Source organism: Cervus elaphus, chromosome 29 (genome assembly GCF_910594005.1).
Source record: "Cervus elaphus chromosome 29, mCerEla1.1, whole genome shotgun sequence".
NCBI classification, from domain to species: domain Eukaryota; kingdom Metazoa; phylum Chordata; class Mammalia; order Artiodactyla; family Cervidae; genus Cervus; species Cervus elaphus.
In genome coordinates this window covers 59,786,410-59,809,323 of record NC_057843.1, presented here as the reverse complement: position 1 = coordinate 59,809,323, position 22,914 = coordinate 59,786,410, and the positions used below count along the sequence as shown (strand labels likewise).

The window sequence follows — 22,914 nt, the reverse complement described above, 5'->3', positions numbered from 1 at the left end:
GGGTGGCCATCAAAGGGTCGGTCAGCAGGGGAAGAGCAGATTGGTGTGTATTTAGCAGATGAGCTTCTTCAAAATGTGGCTTCATCTGCTGGGCAAGCCTGTTACTTTTCCTCCACTCACCAACTAACCTGGTAGCAGTCACCTCACATTCTTACAAATGCAGCATACGTAGCGGTATCTTAGTCCTCCCATTGCTTCCCCACCAATCTGAATTCTTCCAATCGTTAGGGGTCTGGTTGCAAGTCTCCCTAACTTAGTTTCAGGTCTCCCGAACATTAGTTTCAGGTCTCCCCCTTGCCATGATGCTCTCCACTGCGGTTCTCACAAGGATCGCTCTTTTGCCTAAAATGCTCGTCATGGTATTCAGCATCTACTCTTCTATACTATCATTAGACTATTTCTTGAGAACTTAGTTTTAGAAATGATTATTTTATAAGCTCCGTGAGATAAATGATCAGTAAATACAGGCTGAGTTGCCTATATCTTTATGTACTATATAATTCATATTTTTCTGAAAATAGAGGATTTATAGTAAAAGATACAATTTCCTAAATAAGGTATTAACTCAGAGGTTCTTGGTTCATCCCACATTCTATATGAGGCTTTCCCCTCAAATAAAGAGCAAAACCACACTTTGCCATAGTAAGTTATACTGAGTTACTTCACTTAATAAGTCATTCTTATTATGTTCACTTAAATTCAAATGGAAGCACTAGCTTCAGGATTTCTCCCTTGACATTTGAATGTTAACAAACATATGTGTTTATCATGAATACAAGCAATATTTTCATATGGCAATGTATTCATAAACAGGCTTTACAATTTTAGCATGCGAAAAGATCTTACCATCTAGAAAAAATGGCATGGTTTTCTTTACTCTCATCTGACAATTAACTTGCCGACCAGTTTTCCTTTTAGAACTCCTCTGTCGAGCCACAAGCTGAGCAATTCTTGCAGTTTCTGTGCAGGCCACGGCATAGCAGGTTATCTAATTATGAAAGGTAAGGGAGAGGAGAAACATTTCTCAGATTCACTGGTAACCAGAGGCTGACTTTTCAAAGTGTATCTTTGTGAGTTTACGTGTCCCAAATCAAGCTGTATGCAAATATTCATGTCTCTCTCTTTCATAATGTTAGAGCTAAATTATATTTTCTGCAAGAGAAACCAAGCATAGTCCAGCACACTAAATAATCATTTTTCCTTAAACTGAAAAGTTCACTTATTTCTTAAACATGTTTCCATTAAGCATCTAAAATGTGCTAGGTATATAGGCTTAACAAATGAACCAAAAGAAACCCGTGATTTGTATCTATTATCTCATATACTCTGTGAGATTTATTTTATTCCCATTTTATACATGGGAAAACAGAGGATCAGGAAAGTTAAGCAAACTCCTCAAGCCATGCAGCGAGGCTATCTCTCTGAATTCAAAGTACATACTTGTAACTGCTATTTGTACTACCTCCAAGAGACCACTAAATTCTAGTCTTGCCAGTGAAATGGATTACCTGAGTGACTTGGGGCAAATCAGTTTACTTCAAAAACCCCAGTACTATCAGCTACAAAACAGGGAATAGCTTAGATCTGGGGTTTTCAAACTGTTCAGTGGAGTCATAGGATTCCATGGAGGTGCCTCATAGGTGTGAGGGCAAGACAGGGCAAGCAAAGGCCCTGGAGCCTCTGGCATCTACTTAAAATACAGTAGCTCAGCTTTTTATATTAAAAAAAAAAAAAAAGATAGGATATACAGGATATTTGAAAAAGGATTTGAAAACAGAATGTAGACTGCTGAGGTTAGATGATCTCTAGAGCCCCATCTAGCGGTAATGTCTTTAATTTTAAGTTGAAATCAAGACAGGAAAGCAAGGAGGCTTTACACCACAGCCAAAACATGCTCATAATCTTTCATCCAGTATTTCTATTTGTGAAAATATGAGAATACAATTCAAAAGAAGAAAAATAACCTACACGAATATGTGCATTAGGGGTTATTTTAATAGTCAAAACCTGGAAACATTAAAAATGTCCCAAAAAGAAGAATAAAGAGTTGAGTAATTTATAGCACAGTAACTATATGAAGCACTACTAAATTATTAATTCATTCAGACATTTGATCATTTATACATTCAACACATATTTATTAAGCACCAAAAGTTAGGGGCAACAAAACAAAACAAAACAAAAAACAAATCCCTTATCCATAAGGAACTTATGAAGGAAAGAGAGGCAAAGAGACTGAACAGAAAACATTATGTCAAGTGTTATATTGAATGTATTATAACAGGCCAAGCAGACAGAAAGGAGGGCTCAAATATTTCTGGGAGAACCAGGGACACTGAAGAAAGTTTTACTATTAATAGAATATTTGATTAATTCATACCTTCTCCTTATATAAAATGTATTACAGATTAGGCAAACCTCTGCTGCGTGCTGAGCTGTTTGGTCGCTTTAGTCATGTCCAGCTCTCTGTGACCCCATGGACTGTAGCCTCTCAAGCTCCTCTGTCCATGGGATTCTCCAGGCAACAATACTAGAGTGGGTTTCCATGCCTTCCTCCAGGGGATCTTCCCAACCCAGGGATCAAATCCAGGTCTCCTGCATTGCAGGTGGATTCTTTACCATCTGAGCCACCAGGGAAGGCCAGGCTCCTACCCCTGGGTCCCTTTTCTCCTCTACCAATGCCTCTCTGACCCACCCCCTCACCAGAGGAACAACTATTCTAATTTTTGTGAGAAATACCCCAGACCTGTCCTACATATTTACATATGAAACATATCCCCAAATATACTGATTTGGGGGGGGGGTGGGCACCTTTCTGTCTTGGGTGGTAGTCTGTCCAATCTTTCATACTGTATATTGGGCAGACAACCAGAATCAAAACTACTGAGTCATAGGGGATATGTAATAAAAAATTTTACTTGCTACCACTCAGTTGCCCACATTATTTATAAAACATGATTCCAGAGGAACTAGAAGATTTAAGATTGTAGGATAATCACTATTACTAAAGTAAAGGTGATGACAGGCTAGGGACGGAAGGGACTAAAGACAGGGAGAACAGGAGGGAAGGCCCTGTAATAACCAGAAGTGCTGAATGATCAAGCAGAGGCTTGACTAGGATCAAGACAATAGGAACAGATAGGGGTCAGGTCAGATGATCAGAATTTTAAAGTATTTATTGGATTCGGTAATCAGGAGGTCACTAGTGACCTAGCCAAACAGCTGTGGCAGGCCTATAATGAGTGGTATGATATTTAGGCAGTTAAGGTCTCTAATACAGTTATTTTGTATGTACACTGAGGCTGAGTAAACTTCAAATTTTTTAACTGAATATGGTTAAAATCCAATTTTTATAACAAAGAATTTGAGAGTAAAACAAAAGACATGAGAATCTAGGCTGTGCTTTGGATGCAATTCTCTATCACTACTAACCCTGGCTTCCCTGATAGCTCAGTTGGTAAAGAATTCGCCTGCAATGCAGGAGACCCCAGTTCAATTCCTGAGTCGGGAAGATCTGCTGGAGAAGGGATAGGCTACCCACTCCAGTATTTTGGCCTGGAGAATTCTATGGACTGTATAGTCCACGGGGGTCGCAAAGAGTTGGACATGAGTCTTTCACTTCACTTCCCTTCACTTCTTCACTAATCTTGGCTAGTGCTTTTCACTTTGACTTCTATCCTAATTATGAGACTAGAAGTACTGGACAGGCAATTAAGAACTGGCTTGCCTCTTCTGAAACACAGTTACCTTCTTACCTCTCCAGACCTACTAGTCTCTATCCTGACAACTGCTGGCACACTTCTCAGATAGGCTTCTAGCGTAGGATAGCCCAATTGCTTGAAAGGAATCCAGTCTCCAGTTAGGGATCTGTACTCTCCTTGGAGCCGGGGTAATGCTATTCCATTCTTATGAGACTGCAGAACAGCCCGAAGCATTTTTGAAACCAGATCTGCTTCCAGCATCTTCACCTATGAGAACATGGTAAAAGGTTACTATAACGATGCATTAGGCTGTGAATTCAAATATATTTTCAGAGTTTTCACTTGTTTGTGTATTTCATAAACTGCTACTGAATACTTTATGTGCTGTTACAATACAGGGAAATAACTGTTATGGTAGAGAAAAGCATGGAATACTATGAGAAAACAAGGGAAGTCAGAAAGGCATAAAGACTAGCCTGGGAAAAGGAACATATCAGGGAATGTTTCCCAGATGAGAGGAGGTCTGATGGAGTTCTAAAGGACAAGGTACAATCAGTCAGGCAAGGAAGAAAAGGATGTGTGGAGGTTGGGGTCAGGGATGGGGAAAGGTATCCGCCACAAGAAGAGGGAAGAGAAAATTCAAAAGGCACAGAGGTGAGAGAGAAGTACATGGTTGGTTCTGGGAACTCTAGGCAGTTGAGTGGTAGGACATGAATGAATAAAGACTCCAAAGCTAAGGATTGAAAGAGGGAAATGGGAGAAGTGAGGAGAGGCAGACCCAGAAGAGACTATTTACTATATTATGTTAGTATGTTTGCATTTTTGCCAAAATTAATGTGAGACCCTTGGAGGGATTTTAAATAGCATAATAAAATGATCAACTCTGCATTTTAAGATCACTCATTAGTATCAGGGGAAATAAATAAACTAGAAAGAGAAAGATAAATGAGTTGTATGAATTGAAGATATGGAAGATCAGAAAACAGGGCCTTGGAATACTGATACAAAAAATCAGTATCAGAGCTAATCAGAAAGTGGGATCAATAGGAATTGATTAACTGTTTGAATTACAAGGGAAGCCTCCAAATTTCTAGCTTAGAAGCATGGTGGATAGTAATGGGAAGAGACAAGTTTGCAGGAGAGGGAGGGAGTGAAATCATTTTGGACATATGGCAGTTGGGATGCCTTTAGGGCAGCCATGTAGTTATATTCACTAGGAACTCTGGTTACAAGTCTGAGCTGCTTATAGATTTGTTGGTCTTCAGCATATATGTGGTATTTGGTATTCAAGGAGTCAAAAAAATAAGGTTAAGGAAGGATTCCTGTGGAAGGCTGTCATTTAAGAGACGGGCAGAGAAGGGAGTATCCATAAAAGGCCTTGAGAGGGGGCAGTCCCAAGATGGCAGAGGAATAGGATGGGGAGACCACTTTCTCCACCACAAATTCATCAAAAGATCACTTGAATGCTGAGCAACTTCCACAAAACAACTTCTGAACGCTGGTGGAGGACACCAGGCACCCAGAAAGGCAACCTATTCTCTTTGAAAGGAGGTAGGACAAAATATAAAAGATAAAAAGAGAGACAAAAGAGTTAGGGACCGAGACCCATCATGGGGAGGGAGTCGTGAAGGAGGAGAAGTTTCCAAACAGCAGGAAACCAGTGGGTCTGTGGGGAGTTTTGGAATCTCAGAGGGAAACATAACTGGGAGGGGAAAAAAAAAAACAACCCACAGAATACGCGCCTAACCACAACTCCCAGTGGAGAAGTAGCCCAGATGTTCACATCTGTGCTGGATAGGGCAGCACGGGCTGCATGCTTAGGGTAAGGACAGGGCCTGAATGCCCTGAGGACAATCTGAGGGAGCTAACGTGAGATAGTAACCCAAACTGTGGGACAGCTAGAGAGAGAGAAAAAAAGAGAGAGAACTTTCCCACAAAAGGCTCTAACCTAAATTGAGCCAACAGCAAAAGAGAGCTAGCTGGCTGGGTACAGGGCCCCCTCACTGCCCCCCGCCCGAGGCAGAGAGGCAGGTGTGTGACAGCCAGAGCTGGAAGGCAAGGGGCAATCTCAGCCCCAGGGACCGGCATCCTCCACCAAACTGTGAGCAGGCTCCCAGCTGCTAACCACATCTTCCTGGGATCCTAGACGGTTGACATCTGCCAGGAGGGTCGCAGCCCGAGATCAGCTCCCCAGAGGAGACACACGGCACACCTGAGACAATGCTCTTGGGGCTTGCCCAGGAAACCAAGCGGCCGGGACCAGGGTGGTGATCAAGACACACGGCCCACCTGGGACAGTACGCTCGTCAAGCACCTGGCCATCTGAGCTGCTCGGACCTGGGAAGGGCACAAAACGCACGCCCAGCTGAGTCTGTGCCCTTGCGGAGTAGCCAAGAACCTGAACCTGAGCAGCTTACACCTGGGAAGTGCACGAAATGCAGGGCCCACTTTGGACAGTACCCCTGCAGAGCAACCTGGAGCCTGAGCAGGGCAGACCCAGAAAGCACACGCCGCCCTGAGCTGGGGCAAACCCAGTGTGGTCCACACGCTGCGAGCACTCCCCACACGCACCACTGACCTTTGTTTGCAGGGTCCCTCCCTCCCCGCAGCACAACGGAACAAGTGAGTCTAAATAAGTGACCACCTTCACCCCCTTGTGTCAGGGCGGAAATTAGACACTGAAGAGACCTGCAAGCAGAGGAAGGCAAAATAAACAAAGAAGACGGAAAAGCCCTGGGAGTGACAGGTGAACAGATTAAAACCCTGTAGTTAACATTGACTAAGCACTGGAAGAGGCCTATAGACCTTCAGAAGTACAAGCTGAAACAAGGAACTATCTGAAACTGGACTGACCCCACACTGCCCACAACAGCTCCAGAGAAATTCCTAGATATATTTTTACTATTATCATTTAAAAATTTATTTTAAGTTCTTTATTACTCCTTTTATTTTCATTTTTATAACCTACTATTACCTTGCCAAAAAAAGACCCTATTTTTAAAGCAAACTTCATATGTATTTTTTATAATTTTTGTGACTGATTTTGTTTTGGATTTCTAATATTGTATTTTTGAGAGTCTAACCTCTACTCTAGATTTTTAAACTTTGCTTTTTGGTATTTGTTATCAATTTTGTACCTATAAGAATCTAATTTTCAGTATCTATTTTCACTTGGGGTGTGATTACTGGCTTGACTGCCCTCTCCCCTTCTGACTCTCTGTTTTCTCCCCCAGGTCACTTCTATCTCCTCCCTCCCCCTTCTCTTCTCTGCTTAGCTCTGTGAACCTCTCTGGGTATTCTGGGCTGTGGAGAACACTTAGGGAACTGATTGCTGGCTAGAGTGCTCTCCCCCCTTCTGACTCCCCCTCTTCTCCTCCTGGTTACTCTATCTTCCTCCTCCCTCTTCTCTTCTCCATGTAACTCGGTGAACCTCTCTGGGTGTCCCTCACTGTGGAGAATTTTTTCACCATTAACCTAGATGTTTTATCATCTGTGCTGTATGGATGGAGAAGTTTTGAGGCTCCTGTAAGAATAAGATTGAAAGCCAGAGGCAGGAGGCTTAAATCCAAAACTTGAGAACACCAGAGAACTCCTCATTCCAGAGAACATTAATAGACAAGAGCTCATCCAAAGGCCTCCATTCCCACACTGAAACCAAGCTCCACCCAAGAGCCAACAAGCTCCAGAGCAAGACGGACCACGCTGATTCTCCAGCAAAGCAGGAACACATGCCTGGGCATTAAAACACAGGCTGCCCAAAGCCATGCCAAACCCATAGACACCCCAAAACTCACTACCAGACACTTCATTGCACTTCAGAGACAAGAGATCCAGCTCCACCCAAGAGCCGACAAGCTCCAGAGCAAGACGGACCACGCTGATTCTCCAGCAAAGCAGGAACACAGCCCTGAGCATTAAAACACAGGCTGCCCAAAGCCATGCCAAACCCACAGACACACAAGAACTCATTACTGGACACTTCACTGCACTTCAGAGAGAAGAGACCCAGCTCCACCCACCAGAACACAGACGCAAGCTCCCCTAACCAGGAAACCTTGACAAGCCACTAGTCCAACCCCACCCACGGAAGCAAGTTCCATAATAAAGAGGAACCACAAACTTCCAGCCTACAGAAAGGCCACCCCAAACACAGCAATCTAAACAAAATGAAAAGGCAGAGAAATGCTCCCCAGGTAAGGGAACATGATAAATGCCCACCAAACTAAACAAAAGAGGAAGACACAGGGAGTCTACCTGACAAAAGAATTCAGAATAATGACAGTAAAGATAATCCAAAATCTTGAAAAGAAAATGGAGTTACAGATAAATAAGACTAGAGACAAGGATTGAGAAGATACAAGAAATGTTCAACAAGGACCTAGAAGAAATAAAAAAAGTCAATCAATAATGAATAATGCAATAAATGAGATCAAAAGTACTCTGGAGGGAACCAACAGGTGAATAACTGAGACAGAAGATAGGATAAGTGAGGTGGAAGATAGAATGGTGGAAATGAATGAAGCAGAGAGGAAAAAAGAATTAAAGGAACTGAGGACAACCTCAGAGACCTCTGGGACAGTGTTAAATGCCCTAACATTTGAATCATAGGAGTCCCAGGAGAAGAAGACAAAAAGAAAGGGCATGAGAAAATACTTGAGGAGATAACAGTTGAAAACTTCCCTAAAATGGAGAAGGAAATAGCCACCCAAGTCCAAGAAACCCAGAAAGTCCCAAATAGGATAAATTCAAGGTGAAATACCCCAAGGCACATATTAATCAAATTAACGAAGATCAAACACAAAAAGCACATATTAAAAACAGCAAGGGAAAAGCAACAAATAACACACAAGGGGATCTCCACAAGGATAACAGCTGATCTTTCAATAGAAACACTTCAGGCCAGAAGGGAACGGCAGGACACACGTAAAGTGATGAAAGAGAAAAACCTGCAACCCAGATTACTATATCCAGCAAGGATCTCATTCAAATATGAAGGAGAAATCAAAAGCTTTACCGACAAGCAAAAGTTGACAGAATTCAGCACCACCAAACCAGCTCTCCAACAAATGCTAAAGGATCTTCTCTAGACAGGAAACACAGAAAAGGTTTATAAACTTGAACCCAAAACAACAAAGTAAATGGCAACAGGATCATACTTATCAATAATTACCTTAATGCCGGGCGGCCATGGCCATTCCCGGCATCCCCTATGAGCGATGGCTTCTCATCATGGCGGACCCTAGAGATAAGGTGCTCAGGACTACCGCAAGAAACTGCTGGAGCACAAAGAGACTGACGGCCGTCTCAAGGAGTTAAGGGAACAATTAAAAGAACTTACCAAGCAGTATGAAAAATCTGAAAATGATCTGAAGGCTCTACAAAGTGTTGGGCAGATTGTGGGTGAAGTACTTAAGCAGTTAACTGAAGAAAAATTCATTGTTAAAGCTACAAATGGACCGAGATATGTTGTGGGTTGTCGTCGACAGCTTGACAAAAGTAAGCTGAAGCCAGGAACAAGAGTTGCTTTGGATATGACTACACTAACTATCATGAGATATTTGCCAAGAGAAGTGGATCCATTGGTTTACAACATGTCTCATGAGGACCCTGGGAATGTTACTTATTCTGAGATTGGAGGACTCTCAGAACAGATTCAGGAATTAAGAGAGGTAATAGAATTACCTCTTACAAACCCAGAATTATTCCAGCGTGTAGGAATAATACCTCCAAAAGGCTGTTTGTTATATGGACCACCAGGTACAGGAAAAACACTCTAGGCACGAGCTGTGGCTAGCCAGCTGGATTGCAATTTCTTAAAGGCTGTATCTAGTTCTATAGTAGACAAGTACATTGGTGAAAGTGCTCGTTTGATCAGAGAAATGTTTAATAATGCCAGGGACCATCAGCCACGCATCATTTTTATGGATGAAATAGATGCTATTGGCGGTCGTCGGTTTTCTGAGGGTACTTCAGCCGATAGATAGATTCAGAGCACTTTAATGGAGCTACTGAATCAAATGGATGGATTTGATACTCTGCATAGAGTTAAAATGATCATGGCTACCAACAGACCAGATACACTGGATCCTGCTTTGCTTCGTCCAGGCAGATTAGATAGAAAAGTACATATTGATTTACCAAATGAACAAGCAAGGTTAGATATACTGAAAATCCATGCAGGTCCTGTTACAAAGCACGGTGAAATAGATTATGAAGCAATTGTGAAGCTTTCAGACGGCTTTAATGGAGCAAACCTGAGAAATGTTTGCACTGAAGCAGGTTGTTTGCAATTCGTGCTGATCATGATTTTGGAGTACAGGAAGACTTCATGAAAGCAGTCAGGAAAGTGGCTGGTTCTAAGAAGCTAGAGTGTAACTTGGACTACAAACCTGTGTAATTTACTATAAGGTTTTTGATGGCTGCATGACATCTCTTGGCTTAAAGGAAAATAATGTATGTATTGGCAATGATCTCATAGTAGCATATGAATAAAAATGTGTATGAATAACATTGTAAAAATTAGTAATTCAGTAATTCTGCTTTTAAGAAGTACAGAGGAAATTTGTATGTTTGTTAATGTTGCATTTATTGCAGCAGAAGTCAGAAGAGTATGTTGAAGCTTTTTGTATTTGCTGTATGAGTATTTTGTAAAACCTTGAAAATGGTTTGAGATAGTAGTACCAGGGAGCATTTCTTATGACTTATTTTATATCACTTGTTTTCCTCATCCTAAAAAGTTTAATAAAATCTGTTTAATTAAAAAAAAAATCCTTCAAGCTAGCCTTCAACAGTATGAGAACCAAGAACTTCCAGATGTACAAGCTGGATTTAGAAAAAGCAGTGGAACAAGAGATCAAATTGCCAACATCCATCCACTGGATCATAGAAAAAGCAAGAGAGTTCCAGAAATACATCTACTTCGTGCTTCACTGACTACGCTGAAGCCTTTGTGTGAATCACAACAAAATGTGGAAAAAACTCTTAAAGAAATGGGACTACCAGACCACCCTACCTGCCTCCTGAGAAACCTGTAGCTAGGTCAAGAAGCAACAGTTAGAACCGGACATGAAACAATGGACTGGTTCCAAATTGGGAAAGGAGTATGTCAAGGCTGTATATCGTCACCCTGCTTATTTAACTTTAATGCAGAGTACATCATTCGAAATGCCAGGCTGGATGAATTACAAGCTGGAATCAAGACTGTGGGGAGAAATATCAGTGACCTCAGATATCCAGATGACACCACCCTTATGGCAGAAAGCGAAGAAGAACTAAAGACACTCTTGCTGAAAGTGAAAGAGGAGGGTGAAAAAGTTGGCTTAAAACTCAACATTCAAAAAACTGAGATCATGGCATCCGGTCCCATCACTTCATGGCATATAGATGGGGAAACAATGGAAACAGTGACAGACTTTATTTTCTTGGGCTCCAAAATCACTGCAGATGAAATCACTGCAGCCATGAAATTAAAAGACACTTGTTCCTTGTAAGAAAAGCTATGACAAACCTAGTCAGCATATTAAAAAGCAGAGACATTACTTTGCCGACAAAGGTCCATCTAGTCAAAGCTATGGTTTTTCCAGTAGTCATGTATGGATCTGAGAGTTGGATCATAAAGAAGGCTGAGCACCGAAGAAATGATGCTTTCAAACTGTGGTGTTGGAGAAGACTCTTGAGAGTCCCTTGGACTGCAAGGAGATCAAACCAGTCAATCAATCCTAAAGGAAATCAACCCTGAATATTCATTGGAAGGACTGATGTTGAAGCTGAAACTCCAATACTTTGGCCACCTGATATGAAGAGCTGACTCACTGGAAAAGACCCTGATGCTGGGAAAGACTGAGGGAAGGAGAAGGGGATGACAGAGGATGAGATGGTTGCATAGCATCACTGACTGAATGGACATGAATTTGAGCAAACTCCAGGAGATGGTGAAGGACAGGGAAGCCTGGCATGCTGCAGTCCACCAGATCACAAAGAGTCAGACATTGACTGAGCGACTGAACACCACCACCACCTATAGACCTATAAGCCAAAAGTGGTGACTTTTACTTTACATAAAGTAGATCTCAATAAACCCGAAAAAAAGTTCCTTCAAGCTGTGCCCTTTTTGCAGTCAACTTTCTCCCCATCACACATATATTGTCCTGGCTCCAACCTGTCCAGTGATCTGCTGTCAGTACAGATTAGGACTGAGAAGGCAATGGCAACCCACTCCAGTGCTCTCGCCTGGAAAATCCCATGGACAGAGGAGCCTGGTAGGCTGCAGTCCATGGGGTCTCGAAGAGTCGGACACGACTGAGTGGCTTCACTTTCACTTTTATGCATTGGAGAAGGAAATGGCAACCCACTCCAGTGCTCTTGCCTGGAGAATCCCAGGGACGGTGGAGCCTGGTGGGCTGCCGTCTGTGGGGTCGCACAGAGTCGGACACGACTGAAGTGACTTAGCAGCAGTAGCAGTGTTCTTGAATATCATCCATGTTACTACAGTTACCGGGAGTTTGTTGCTTTTTATTGCTGAGTAGTATTCCACTGTATGGATATACCACCATTTGTTCATCCATGTTGATAGACATGTGGGTTGTTTCCACTTTTGGAGTATTAAAAGTTCAGCTGCTTGCACTGTATACAACAGCTAGGACATGGAAGCAACCTAGATGTCCATCAGCAGATGAATGGATAAGAAAGCTGTGGTACATAAACACAGTGGAATATTACTCAGCTATTAAAAAGAACACATTTGACGTGGATGAAACTGGAGCCTACTACACAGAGTGAAGTAAGTCAGAAAGAAAAACACCAATACAGTATACTAATGCATATATATGGAATTTAGAAAGATGGTAATGATGACCCTATATACAAGACAACAAGAGACACAGATATAAAGAACAGACTTTTGGACTCTGTGGGAGAAGGCGAGGGTGGGATGATTTGAGAGAATAGCATTGAAACATGTGTATTACCATATGTGAAATAGATGACCAGTCCAAGTTTGATGCATGAAACAGGGCACTCAAAACCGGTGCACTGGGACAACCCAGAGGGATGGAACGGGGAGGGAGGTGGGAGGGGGGTTCGGGATGGGGGACACATGTACACCTATGGCTGATTCATGTCAATGTATGGCAAAAACCACCACAATATTGTAGAGTAATGAGCCTCCAATTAAAATAAATAAATAATTTTTTAAAAAGGTCAGGTGCTTTCCACTATGCAAAACAGTACAGAGTTTCTTCAGAAAACTAAAAGTAGAGTTATCATATGATCCAGCAATCCCATTCCTGGGCATACACTGGGACAAACTATAATTCAAAAAGATACTTACACCCTATGTTCATAGCAGCACGATTCACAATAGCCAAGACATGGAAATAACCTTAATATCCATAGACAGATGAACAGATAAAGAAGATGTGCTACGTATATACAATAGAAAATTGCTCAGTCATAAAAATGAATGAAATAATGCCATTTGCAGCAATATGGGTACAAGTAGAGATTATCATACTAAGTGAAGTCAGTCAGAAAGAGAAAGATAAATATCATATGATATCACTTATATGTGGAATCTAAAATATAGCACAAATGAACACATCTATGAGACAGAAACAGACTCACAGACATACAGAACGGTCTTACGGTTGCGAAAGGGGAGAGGGGTGAGAGAGGAGTGAACTGGGAGCTTGGGGTTAGTTTTAATAGATGCAAACTATTACATTCAGAATGTATAAACAATAACGTCCTGCTGTATAACACAGGGAACTACGTGCGATCTCCTGAGATAAACCATAACGAGAAAGGATACATTAAAAAGAAGAATGTATATATGTGTATAACTGAGTCACTCTGCTGTGCGGCAAAAACAACCCAGAACAACGCTGCGAATCCACCACAGTTCAGTACGAGAGTAAATAAAGCTGCTCTGCAAAGCTATTTTTCTTATTCTTGTGTAAACTCTATTTTCTGAAAATTTAACATCCATAATAACTACACAAGGAACGTATTATCCTCATTCTGCAGATGAGAAAACCAAATTCAGAGATGTTAAGTAATCAACATATTACAGGATATGTGGAAGCCAGGATTTTAGTCCAGGTCTATTTTATCATTTTACCCTGACTGGTACTGAAAAACAGAACTTATGCTTCCCGAGGAGGAGAAGGGTGGGACTACACTGAAGCCTGTGACTACGCGGAACATAACAAACCTGTCTCCTGAGAACCGGGTCAAGAAGCCACAGTCAGAAGCCTGCAGGGAACAGCTGACTGGCTCAGGGCTGAGAAAGGAGTTCAACAGGGCTGCTGACTGTCCCGCTGTGTGTTTACCTTACATGCAGAGCACGTCACGTGAACCACCTCGCTGGATGAGTGACAAGCTGGAATCAAGACTGCCAGGATAAATACCAACACCCTCAGATATCTGGATGATGCCACTGTAAAGGCAAAAAAGATCTTCACGACCCAGATAATCACGATGGTGTGATCACTCATCTAGAGCCAGACATCCTGGAGTGTGAAGTCAAGTGGGCCTTAGGAAGCATCACTATGAACAAAGCTAGTAGAGAGGATGGAATTCCAGTTGAGCTATTTCAAATCCTGAAAGATGATGCTGTGAAAGTGCTGCACTCAATATGCCAGCAAATTTGGAAAACTCAGCAGTGGTAACAGGACTGGAAAAGGTCAGTTTTCATTCCAATCCCAAAGAAAGGCAATGCCAGAGAATGTTCAAACTACCGCACAATTGCACTCATCTCATACGCTAGCAAAGTAATGCTCAAAATTCTCCAAGCCAGGCTTCAGCAATACGTGAACTGTGAACTTCCAGATGCTCAAGCTGGTTTTAGAAAAGGCAGAGGAACCAGAGATCAAATTGCCAACATTCACTGGATCATCGAAAAACAAGAGAGTTCTAGAAAGACATCTATTTCTGCTTTATTGACTATGTCAAAGCCTTTGACTGTGTGAATCACAATAAACTGTGGAAAATTCTGAAAGAGATGGGAATACCAGACCACCTGACCTGCCTCTTGAGAAACCTGTATGCAGGTCAGGAAGCAACAGTTAGAACTGGACATGGAACAACAGACTGGTTCCAAATAGGAAAAGGAGTATGTCAAGGCTGCTTAATTAACTTATATGCCGAGTACATCATGAGAAACGCTGGGCTGGAAGAAGCACAAGCTGGAATCTAGATTGCTGGGAGAAATACCCTCAGATATGCAGATGACACCACCCTTATGGCAGAAAGTGAAGAAGAAATAAAGAGCCTCTTGATTAAAGTGAAACAGGAGAGTAAAAAAGTTGGCTTAAAGCTCAACATTCAGAAAACTAAGATCATGGCATCCAGTCCCATCACTTCATGGCAAATAGACGGGGAAATAGTAGAAACAGTGGCTGACTTTTATTTTTTTGGGCTCCAAAATCACTGCAGATGGTGACTGCAGCCATGAAATTAAAAGACGCTTACTCCTTGGAAGGAAAGTTATGACCAACCCAGACAGCATATTAAGAAGCAGGGACATTACTTTGTCAACAAAGATGAGTCTAGTCAAGGCTATGGTTTTTCCAGTAGTCATGTATGGATGTGCGAGTTGGACTATAAAGAAAGCTGAGTGCAGAAGAATTGATGCTTTTGACCTGTGGTGTTGGAGAACACTCTTGAAGAGTCCCTTGGACTGCAAGGAGATCCAACCAGTCCATCCTAAAGGAAATCAGTCCTGGGTGTTCACTGAAAGGACTGATGTTGAAGCTGAAACTCCCATATTTTGGCCACCTGATGCGAAGAGCTGACTCATTTGAAAAGACCCTGATGTTGGGAAAGATTGAAGGCAGGAGGAGAAGGGGACGACAGAGGATGAGATGGTTGGATGGCATCACCGACTCAAAGGACATGAGTTTGGGTAAACTCCAGGAGTTGGTGATGGACAGGGAGGCCTGACGTGCTGCGGTTCATGGGGTCGCAAAGAGTCAGACACGACTGAGTGACTGAACTGAATGGCAAAAAGTGAAGAGGAACTAAGAGACTCTTGATGAGGGTGAAGGAGGAGAGTAAAAAAAACCAGTCCTATCATTTCCTGCAAATAAAAAGGGAAAAGGTGGAATAAGTGGCAGATTTCCTCTTCCTGAGCTCTAAAACCACTGCGGATGGTGACTGCAGCCATGGAATTAGAAGATTGTTTCTTGGCAGGAAAAGTTATGACGAACCTAGACAGTGTGTTAAAAACCACTGTGGACTTTGTGGACAAAGGTCCATATAGTCAAATGTATGGTCTTTCCAGTAGTCATGTACGGATATGAGAGCTAGATAATAAAGAAGGCAGTGTTAGAGTGTTAGTCGCTCAGTCGTGTCTGACTCTTTGCAACCTCATGGACTGTAGCTTGTCAGGTTCCCCTGTCCATGGAATTTTCCAGGCAAGAATACTGGAGTAGGTTGCCATTTCCTTCTCCAAAGAATTGATGCTTTTGAACTATGGTGCTGGATTAGACATTTGAGAGTCCCCTGGAAAGCAAGGAGATCAAACCAGTCAATCTTAAACAAAATCAACACTGAATACTCTTTGGAAGGACTGATACTGAGGCTGAAGCGCCAATACTTTGGCAACTTAATGTGAACAGCTGACTCATCGGAAAAGAACCTGATGCTGGGAAAGACTGAGGGAAGGAGGAGAAGGGGATGACAGAGGATGAGATGGTTGGATGACATCACCAATTCAATGGCCATGAACTTGGGCAAACTCTGGGAGATGGTGAGGGACAGGGAAGCTTGCCATGCTGCAGTCCATGGGGGGTGAAGAGTAGGACAAGATTTGGGGACTGAGTAACAACTTTCTGACTTGAATGTAAGCTCATGGAAGCAGGGATTTGGATGGGTTTTGTTCACTGCTGAATCCCTAGTGTCCAGCCCACAACCAGAGCTCAGTAAATCCTGAGTGAGTGAATGAAAAATTCTCTATCTAGCTAGCACCACTCCTTTTCTCTCCTACTCACTAAAATAATAGCATATTGTATGCAGGCAGTTAAAGGAATAATCCTCAATTTAATTTCAAAAAATTATTTTCAAATTTTAATGGCTGTTGTAAACTGATTGAGACAGTTAATTATGTCAAATTATGATTGAGATCCATCACATAGATTATTTCTGGGCCTTTCCACTCTGACTCCAAGTTCTCAATGAGCAGGCTCAGGTCTGGGCCATAGAGTTACTGCAAGAAGTTCACACACCTCGATGTGTAAGCATGTACTGCTTGAACACTGGTAAATGTCTCATACTAACATGTATTCCTATTTCTCAAACAATATGCAGACATGGTTGAGATTCAAAAACACAACTTTGTGAATGAATTGAAAATGCATTCAATTCATTCAGTTCAAAAGCTATGAATTTTCAATAGCTTTTTGTAGTTATATATTTTGTCAACCAGTGGATATTAGAAGTACAACTACTTGTGTGTGAAGTTTCACAAAGTTTTTTTTAAACATTAAAAAAAGCGCCTGACACTTGAGGAGACTGGGAAGCAACACTTGACCACATGACTAAAATGAAAAGCATTTCTCTCCCTCCCCTTTTTTAAGCATGCTATTTTCATGGAATACTATAATTCTCCATTAGTAAACAATGTTTTGGAGGGAAGAGCAGTCCATTGGACTATATGACTGAGGATTTCAAAGCTGGTGAGAAGCGTAATAAAACCTGGAAGGGTGAATGTGGTTGTGTATCTTGTTTAGATGGACGTCTTACTCTCGGGTCTGTGTTCTCATGTCTGTCCAGTTTGCAATTTCTACATCAGCAATATCAGTTCAGGCACTGAACAAAAACAATGTTACAACTAAAGCTTAAAAAACCTAATGTTATTTTCTAATCTCCTATACAGCTGTAGAATGCTCTAAGTTTTGTTAATTCCTTGGTTATCATGGCATTTTCTCAGCTTTCCTGAAGATGGCAGTTATTCTCAAGAACTTTTATAAAAAGTATACACAGAAGAGTACTTTCCTCTAACTATAAAAATCAAGTTTATTATCTTGGGTGTCATCCATTAGAAGCGTAGAAGAAAGCTTACCATGGGAATTTCAACTCAGTGCAGAGCCTCAACGGCAATCCTTTCAAAGTGGTTCCCCGACTGCTTAAGCTGCCATTTTGTTCTTTCAATCTTCCTCCTTATTTCTACTCTCTAAAAGTGTTGTGATTAGAGTTTAAGAGAATTCAATTTACTTTGAGAATGTTATGCAAGCCCTGATGATGGTAAGTTAGGCTAGGCTGGGAGAAATAAGGTTGGTCATCTTTTAAAATTCAGGTTAGAATTCTTAAAGGGTTTCCCTGGATAATAAAGGGGCTGCTTGAGCTGAGTAAGAATCCCCTGCTTAAGAAGAGTAAAGTGGAGGTGAATTTGGGGAATTATTTAATCACGATACTTTAATCTCAGAAACTGACCAAGGTCAGCTAGCAAAGACCTCAGTCAAGGAGAAAGAAATCAGCCACAATGATCACAACAGACTGCACTTGACTTTCATGGCCTTCCTCTCACCCTTTCTCCTCCTTTCCTTGCCTCTCTTTCTGAATGATAAGTGTCAAAAATAGAGTTATATGTGCTTAGCACAATACTTGGCATTCAGTGGTTATATTTTCCTAGAAGCCTGGTATGGATGGGAAACTACCTATGAATATGTGCATTACATGGCTAAGAGTGCAAAGATACAGGCATTGGCCTACTGGAGACATTTTTAGTACAGCATCAAATCTGAAACATTGCAACTTTCCCAGTTTTTCTTACTTGCCTCATTAACATACTTGACCAGGCAAGCTTAGTAAAACCACCAGATCTCCCCTAAGATTTCTCACCTAACTTGTACGCAGAAGTCACTTGACTGCTATGTCAATACAATGTCCCTGGACCATTGTATGGCAGCACAGGACGGTGGCCTGACCTCAGAGTGGGGAGCTGAGAGAAGCGTGGAATGCTTGTGGGCACCTTCTCACCATCTCCAAACTGCTTAGTTTAAAAATGAGGAAACTGAGGTACAAGGTGATTATTCCAGGACTCACACATTTTTATGGCCAGAACCACAACAAGAATCCAGGTCTGGCTCCCAAACGTAGGGCTTGCTTTCAGACAGCTGCTCCAAATGTACAGCATTGGCTTCTGAAAGTAAATCTGACTTGGAGAACATGGAGAGCAACCCTGAGGCGTATTTAGTGACTAGCTGTTAAAGTGGCATGAAATGGGGATCTGTCACATTCTGATTTAAGGGTGTGGCACTCAAATCCAAAATACTTTCCAACTGCTGTAAAAATTCAATTCTTTTACACTATTACTTTTCTATTCTGCTACACAATTAATCACGAGTACCCCAAAATGCCAACAATGTGCACCAAGTGGGGCAGGGGGCAGGGGAAAGTAATGACCACCTTTTGGAAAGCAAGGTTTAAACAATGTAAACAGCCTAAAATAACTTTCACTTTCAATATTACATTGTGTAAATTCAGTTTTTCTAATACACCCGAAAATGGCCCCTGGAGAGTCTTATTCTGCAGAAGCAGGTTTTGGTGTCCTCTGGACACCTGCCTTTACCATTAGCTCATCCTCCCTGGCTCAGTCATTTCACATCTGATCTGCTTTCCGTAGCTTCGGTTTCCTCACTCCTGCTGCCCAGAGACCTTTGGTCAAGCTGGTCATGCTCCCATCTATGCTTTCTCCTCTCAGTTTCTCTTTTTTCAACTATTTCCAACTATACTATTTGATTCATTTTCCTTGTTGCATTTTTTTGTGTCATAAATTTGAGTAAAAGAGTGGCACTCAACCTTTAAATAAATCTAAAGAATTATTAGGGTAAACTGAAATCACCAATCTCTCATATCTTCTTTGGTCAGCTACTCAATTTTTTGGTGTCTCCTTAGGGCACATCCTTCTGGTAAATGGTTGCCCTTCTCCATGAAGATACTATTTTAGCAATGAGTCAGGCCCCTAAAATCCAGAATGTGTGTGCTGAAAAGACTTTAGGCATAATCTAGTCTATCCCAAACCCCTCATTATGCATCAATAAACTGAGCCTAAAAGAAGGAAGATTTTTGTCTAAGACCCTTTGGAGGCAGTTTCTCATCCGGCAACAGTTTACATGTTATCTTTTATTTCCAATTACAGTCTATTTGTTACCACCTGAGTTACTCCTTTACCAACTCTTTTTTTTTTTTTTTTGAAGATGGTAATTAATGCCCTCAGGTGGTGATATACTTCCTTCAGAGGGCAGTTTTCTTTTTTATTACTATACTTTCAACCTCCAAATTATACATGCATTACTAATTACATAGTATGAATAAATAACAGCTCTCCATATATCTACATACTGGAGAAAAAGCTCTGAGATCATAAGTGGCTTAGTTAGGAGTTTGGGCCTTAATCCCAGTTCTGCTTCTAATTAGCTATGACCCTTTGAGGAAGTCACTTCAGGTTGTTTTTTTCATATGGAACCTAAGGAGGATGGGCAAGATCCATGGTTCTCAACCTTCCCTGGAGTCCTTCAAGGGCTGAAAGAGGGTCCAAAGATCTAATGAAAATGGGTTTGCTTCCTCTGGACAAAGCTGCAGAGCTAAATACTGAGTTTGTTTTGGGGTCCCACTGAGTATTTTGTGCCAATCAGAAGCACTAACTGCCGTATATCCTAACACACACCTTTAGCTAAAAATGACAAATTACTTTTAAGTGGTTTATTTGAAAGACAAAATTTTTTAAAAATTGGCCCAATGAGGAGAGTGAAAAGAACAAAGCTTTTCAAAGCACAAAGGTGGGAATAGAAGGAGGAGAAAGTCGGTTTTGCATAAAGAAAGAAAAATCAGTTCATATAAATATGAAATTAGATTTCACTCCAAGCACCAAGGAACTGTCCTTTCTGGATTTATGTGCTGACCCTGAAAGTGTCCAGAAGCAAAGCGCTCACTCTACGTCAAATCTTAGACCTTACAAATAGCAACTGACCAAACACAGAGTAGGCACCTAAGAGTTAAAATACTTACAAACTGTTTTTTTCTTACATTCATATTAAGTCTCCAACTAGATTACACTGCACAGAGAATTTAAAGAGAGAGAATTTAAAGAGAGGTCCTTCAAGGAGTTTAAATCTCTTGGTACAAAATTCAATAGTTCATTCAGCCATGTTCAACCGATACACTTAAAAGGGCATTAGCAGGGATTACATTTCCAATCTACAGGGACTGAAATTTGAAGGCACCACCAACTGCTGCTTCAGAGTCTCACTGTGTTGAACTAGCAGAGAGGCTATAGGCCAGCAAAGGGCGCTGCACAAAAGATGTGGGTTCTAATCCAGCTGGCCCCAGAGTTATTTCCTTCCCCCAGCTGGGACTGTGCATGTAACTGATGCTCCATGAAGCTCAGTTGAGTGGAACTGCAATAATCTCTACCATGGGCCATTTTACATTATATAGAGAACTTAAAAATGTGTCCCTGCATGCAAGAAAACTGAAATCCAATCAGGTAAAATATAGGAAGTTTGGTGGGAGGAAAAGAGTTAACACTTCTTGGCTATTATTCTGAGTCAAATGAATTGCAGTAGCCATCTAAGAAAAGCCTTGCAGGGTAAGTGAAATATTTCCAACTGATAAAGAGAAAATCGGGCTCAAAGCAAGCGTGTGATTTGTTCAAGAGCATACAGTTAATATGCGGAGAAACCCAGAATCCAACGTGAATCTGCAAAGTCCATGCTATTTGCATTATGCAACACCTCCACATCAAAGCAGCCAGGAGTTGGTCTAAGTTTCACTTCTGTCATTAAGTTGTTGTATATAGGCAGGGCACTTTTCTGCAGTCTTTCCACCTGCAGTCTTTCCTCCCTACCGGCCAGCACCAGGGCTGGCGGGTAGGGAGGGAGGGATGACCCAGGTCAGTGGTGTTTTTGTTTCTGTTTTGTAGGGTGGCTTTCAGAACTGGGCCAAGGCTGTTTCGAATAAAGGTATTTCCCTTTCTGGTTCTTTGAAATGGTTTGGGAAGGAGTGATGTCTGGTTATGTATGGCAATGTACCTACCCCCTCAAGGAAATGGGAGCAGAACAGTTGTGTGGGCTTCAAGCTCCCTCCCATTAAATGAAGGCTGAGAACCTGATCCTGTTGGGGGATTTGGTGAAAGTTAAGAGATACTCACTCATGGATTCATATTTCCCTCCTAACTTGAAGCTCTGTACCCACCCAGGGTTCAGGGTGCTTGCTCACGGTTTGAGAGAAACGGATAGTGTTTGTGTCCTGCATTGCTTAAGCGGCCTGCAGGGGCTCGTCTGTAAAGACGAACTTAAAGAGGACGGTGTAAAAGACGCGAGCTCAAACAGCCAGGGGGCTCGGATATCCCTTCCTCCGGGCGGGCAGCTGAGGCCGGCCGCGCTGGTGCCGGGAACCACTTCCTGGTCAGCACCATCCGCCCCTAGTCCACACCCACCGCGCGGTATTTTCCTCTGCACTGAGCTTTCCAAGCGGCAGAGGTCCGTCCGACTCCGGGGTGAACGCCCAGACGGTCCCGTCACAGATTTAAAACACAACGCTGTGGAACTCCAACTCCCCTGGCGCCCAGCCTGCTTTGGTCAAGTGGGGACCGGGGCAGCCTCTGCGGCTGCAGGGAAGAGGCCCCAGCCCGTTGGAGTCCTGTTCGGGCGCCTGTCCCGCTAGGAACACAGGTGTGCCGCGCCCGCCCCAAACCTCGTCAGACCTCGCCTGGCACCTGTCGTTCCCGCAGCCGGCAGGACCTGCGCTCACCTCGTCCTGAGGGCCCGCGGCCCGTCCCAGCGCCTCTGGGCCCGGCTCCCGCCGCCCTCTTCTTCACCGCCACAGCCGCGGCAGCCGCCCACTTTCGGTTTCCCCGCACCGCCTGAGGCGCCGCCGCGGCTTGGGAAATCACCTCAAGACCCCGCCCCGCCCTGCTCGGCCCCGCCCCGCTCCGCCCCGCCCCGGGCGCCGCCGGCCTCGGCTCTGCGCACGCGCGGGCGCCCCGGCCGCGTCAGCCCACGCCGGCGTCCGCGCGTGGGAAGGGAAACCGACGCCGTCTAGCGGTTTCTGCGCGTGCCCACGCACGGGCCGGAGAAAGGAGATGGCGGGGGCGTTTCCTCGCGGACCATGCAAGGACTCACTGGCCGGGAGGGCCTTGGACCCGGCCGATCTTATTAGCCTTTACGCGCGCCGGCTATTGCGTTCACGCGTCATAAGTTTCATTCAAGTCTTG

The 22,914-nt window shown here is 42.8% G+C and overlaps 1 protein-coding gene and 1 pseudogene across 3 annotated transcripts in view; one reads left to right on the top strand and one right to left on the bottom strand.

Annotated features, from left to right (window-relative positions):
* Positions 1-22,660, bottom strand: part of TDRD7 (tudor domain containing 7) — a 91,591-nt gene extending 68,931 nt beyond the window's left edge. The window contains exons 1-4 of one of the 3 annotated variants that reach the window (XM_043891050.1): positions 22,452-22,599; positions 14,030-14,136; positions 3,756-3,968; positions 847-988 (exon numbers count right to left, since the gene is read on the bottom strand). In XM_043891050.1, the coding sequence (XP_043746985.1) occupies positions 847-988; positions 3,756-3,962 (349 nt within the window). In that variant the 5' untranslated portion in view covers positions 3,963-3,968; positions 14,030-14,136; positions 22,452-22,599. Of the gene's footprint in view, positions 1-846; positions 989-3,755; positions 3,969-14,029; positions 14,137-22,451 lie in introns of all 3 variants that reach the window. The other 2 variants (XM_043891049.1, XM_043891051.1) reach the window with 2 other exon arrangements.
* On the top strand, positions 8,889-10,098 carry LOC122685982 (annotated as a pseudogene).
* Positions 22,661-22,914: the final 254 nt, after the last annotated feature.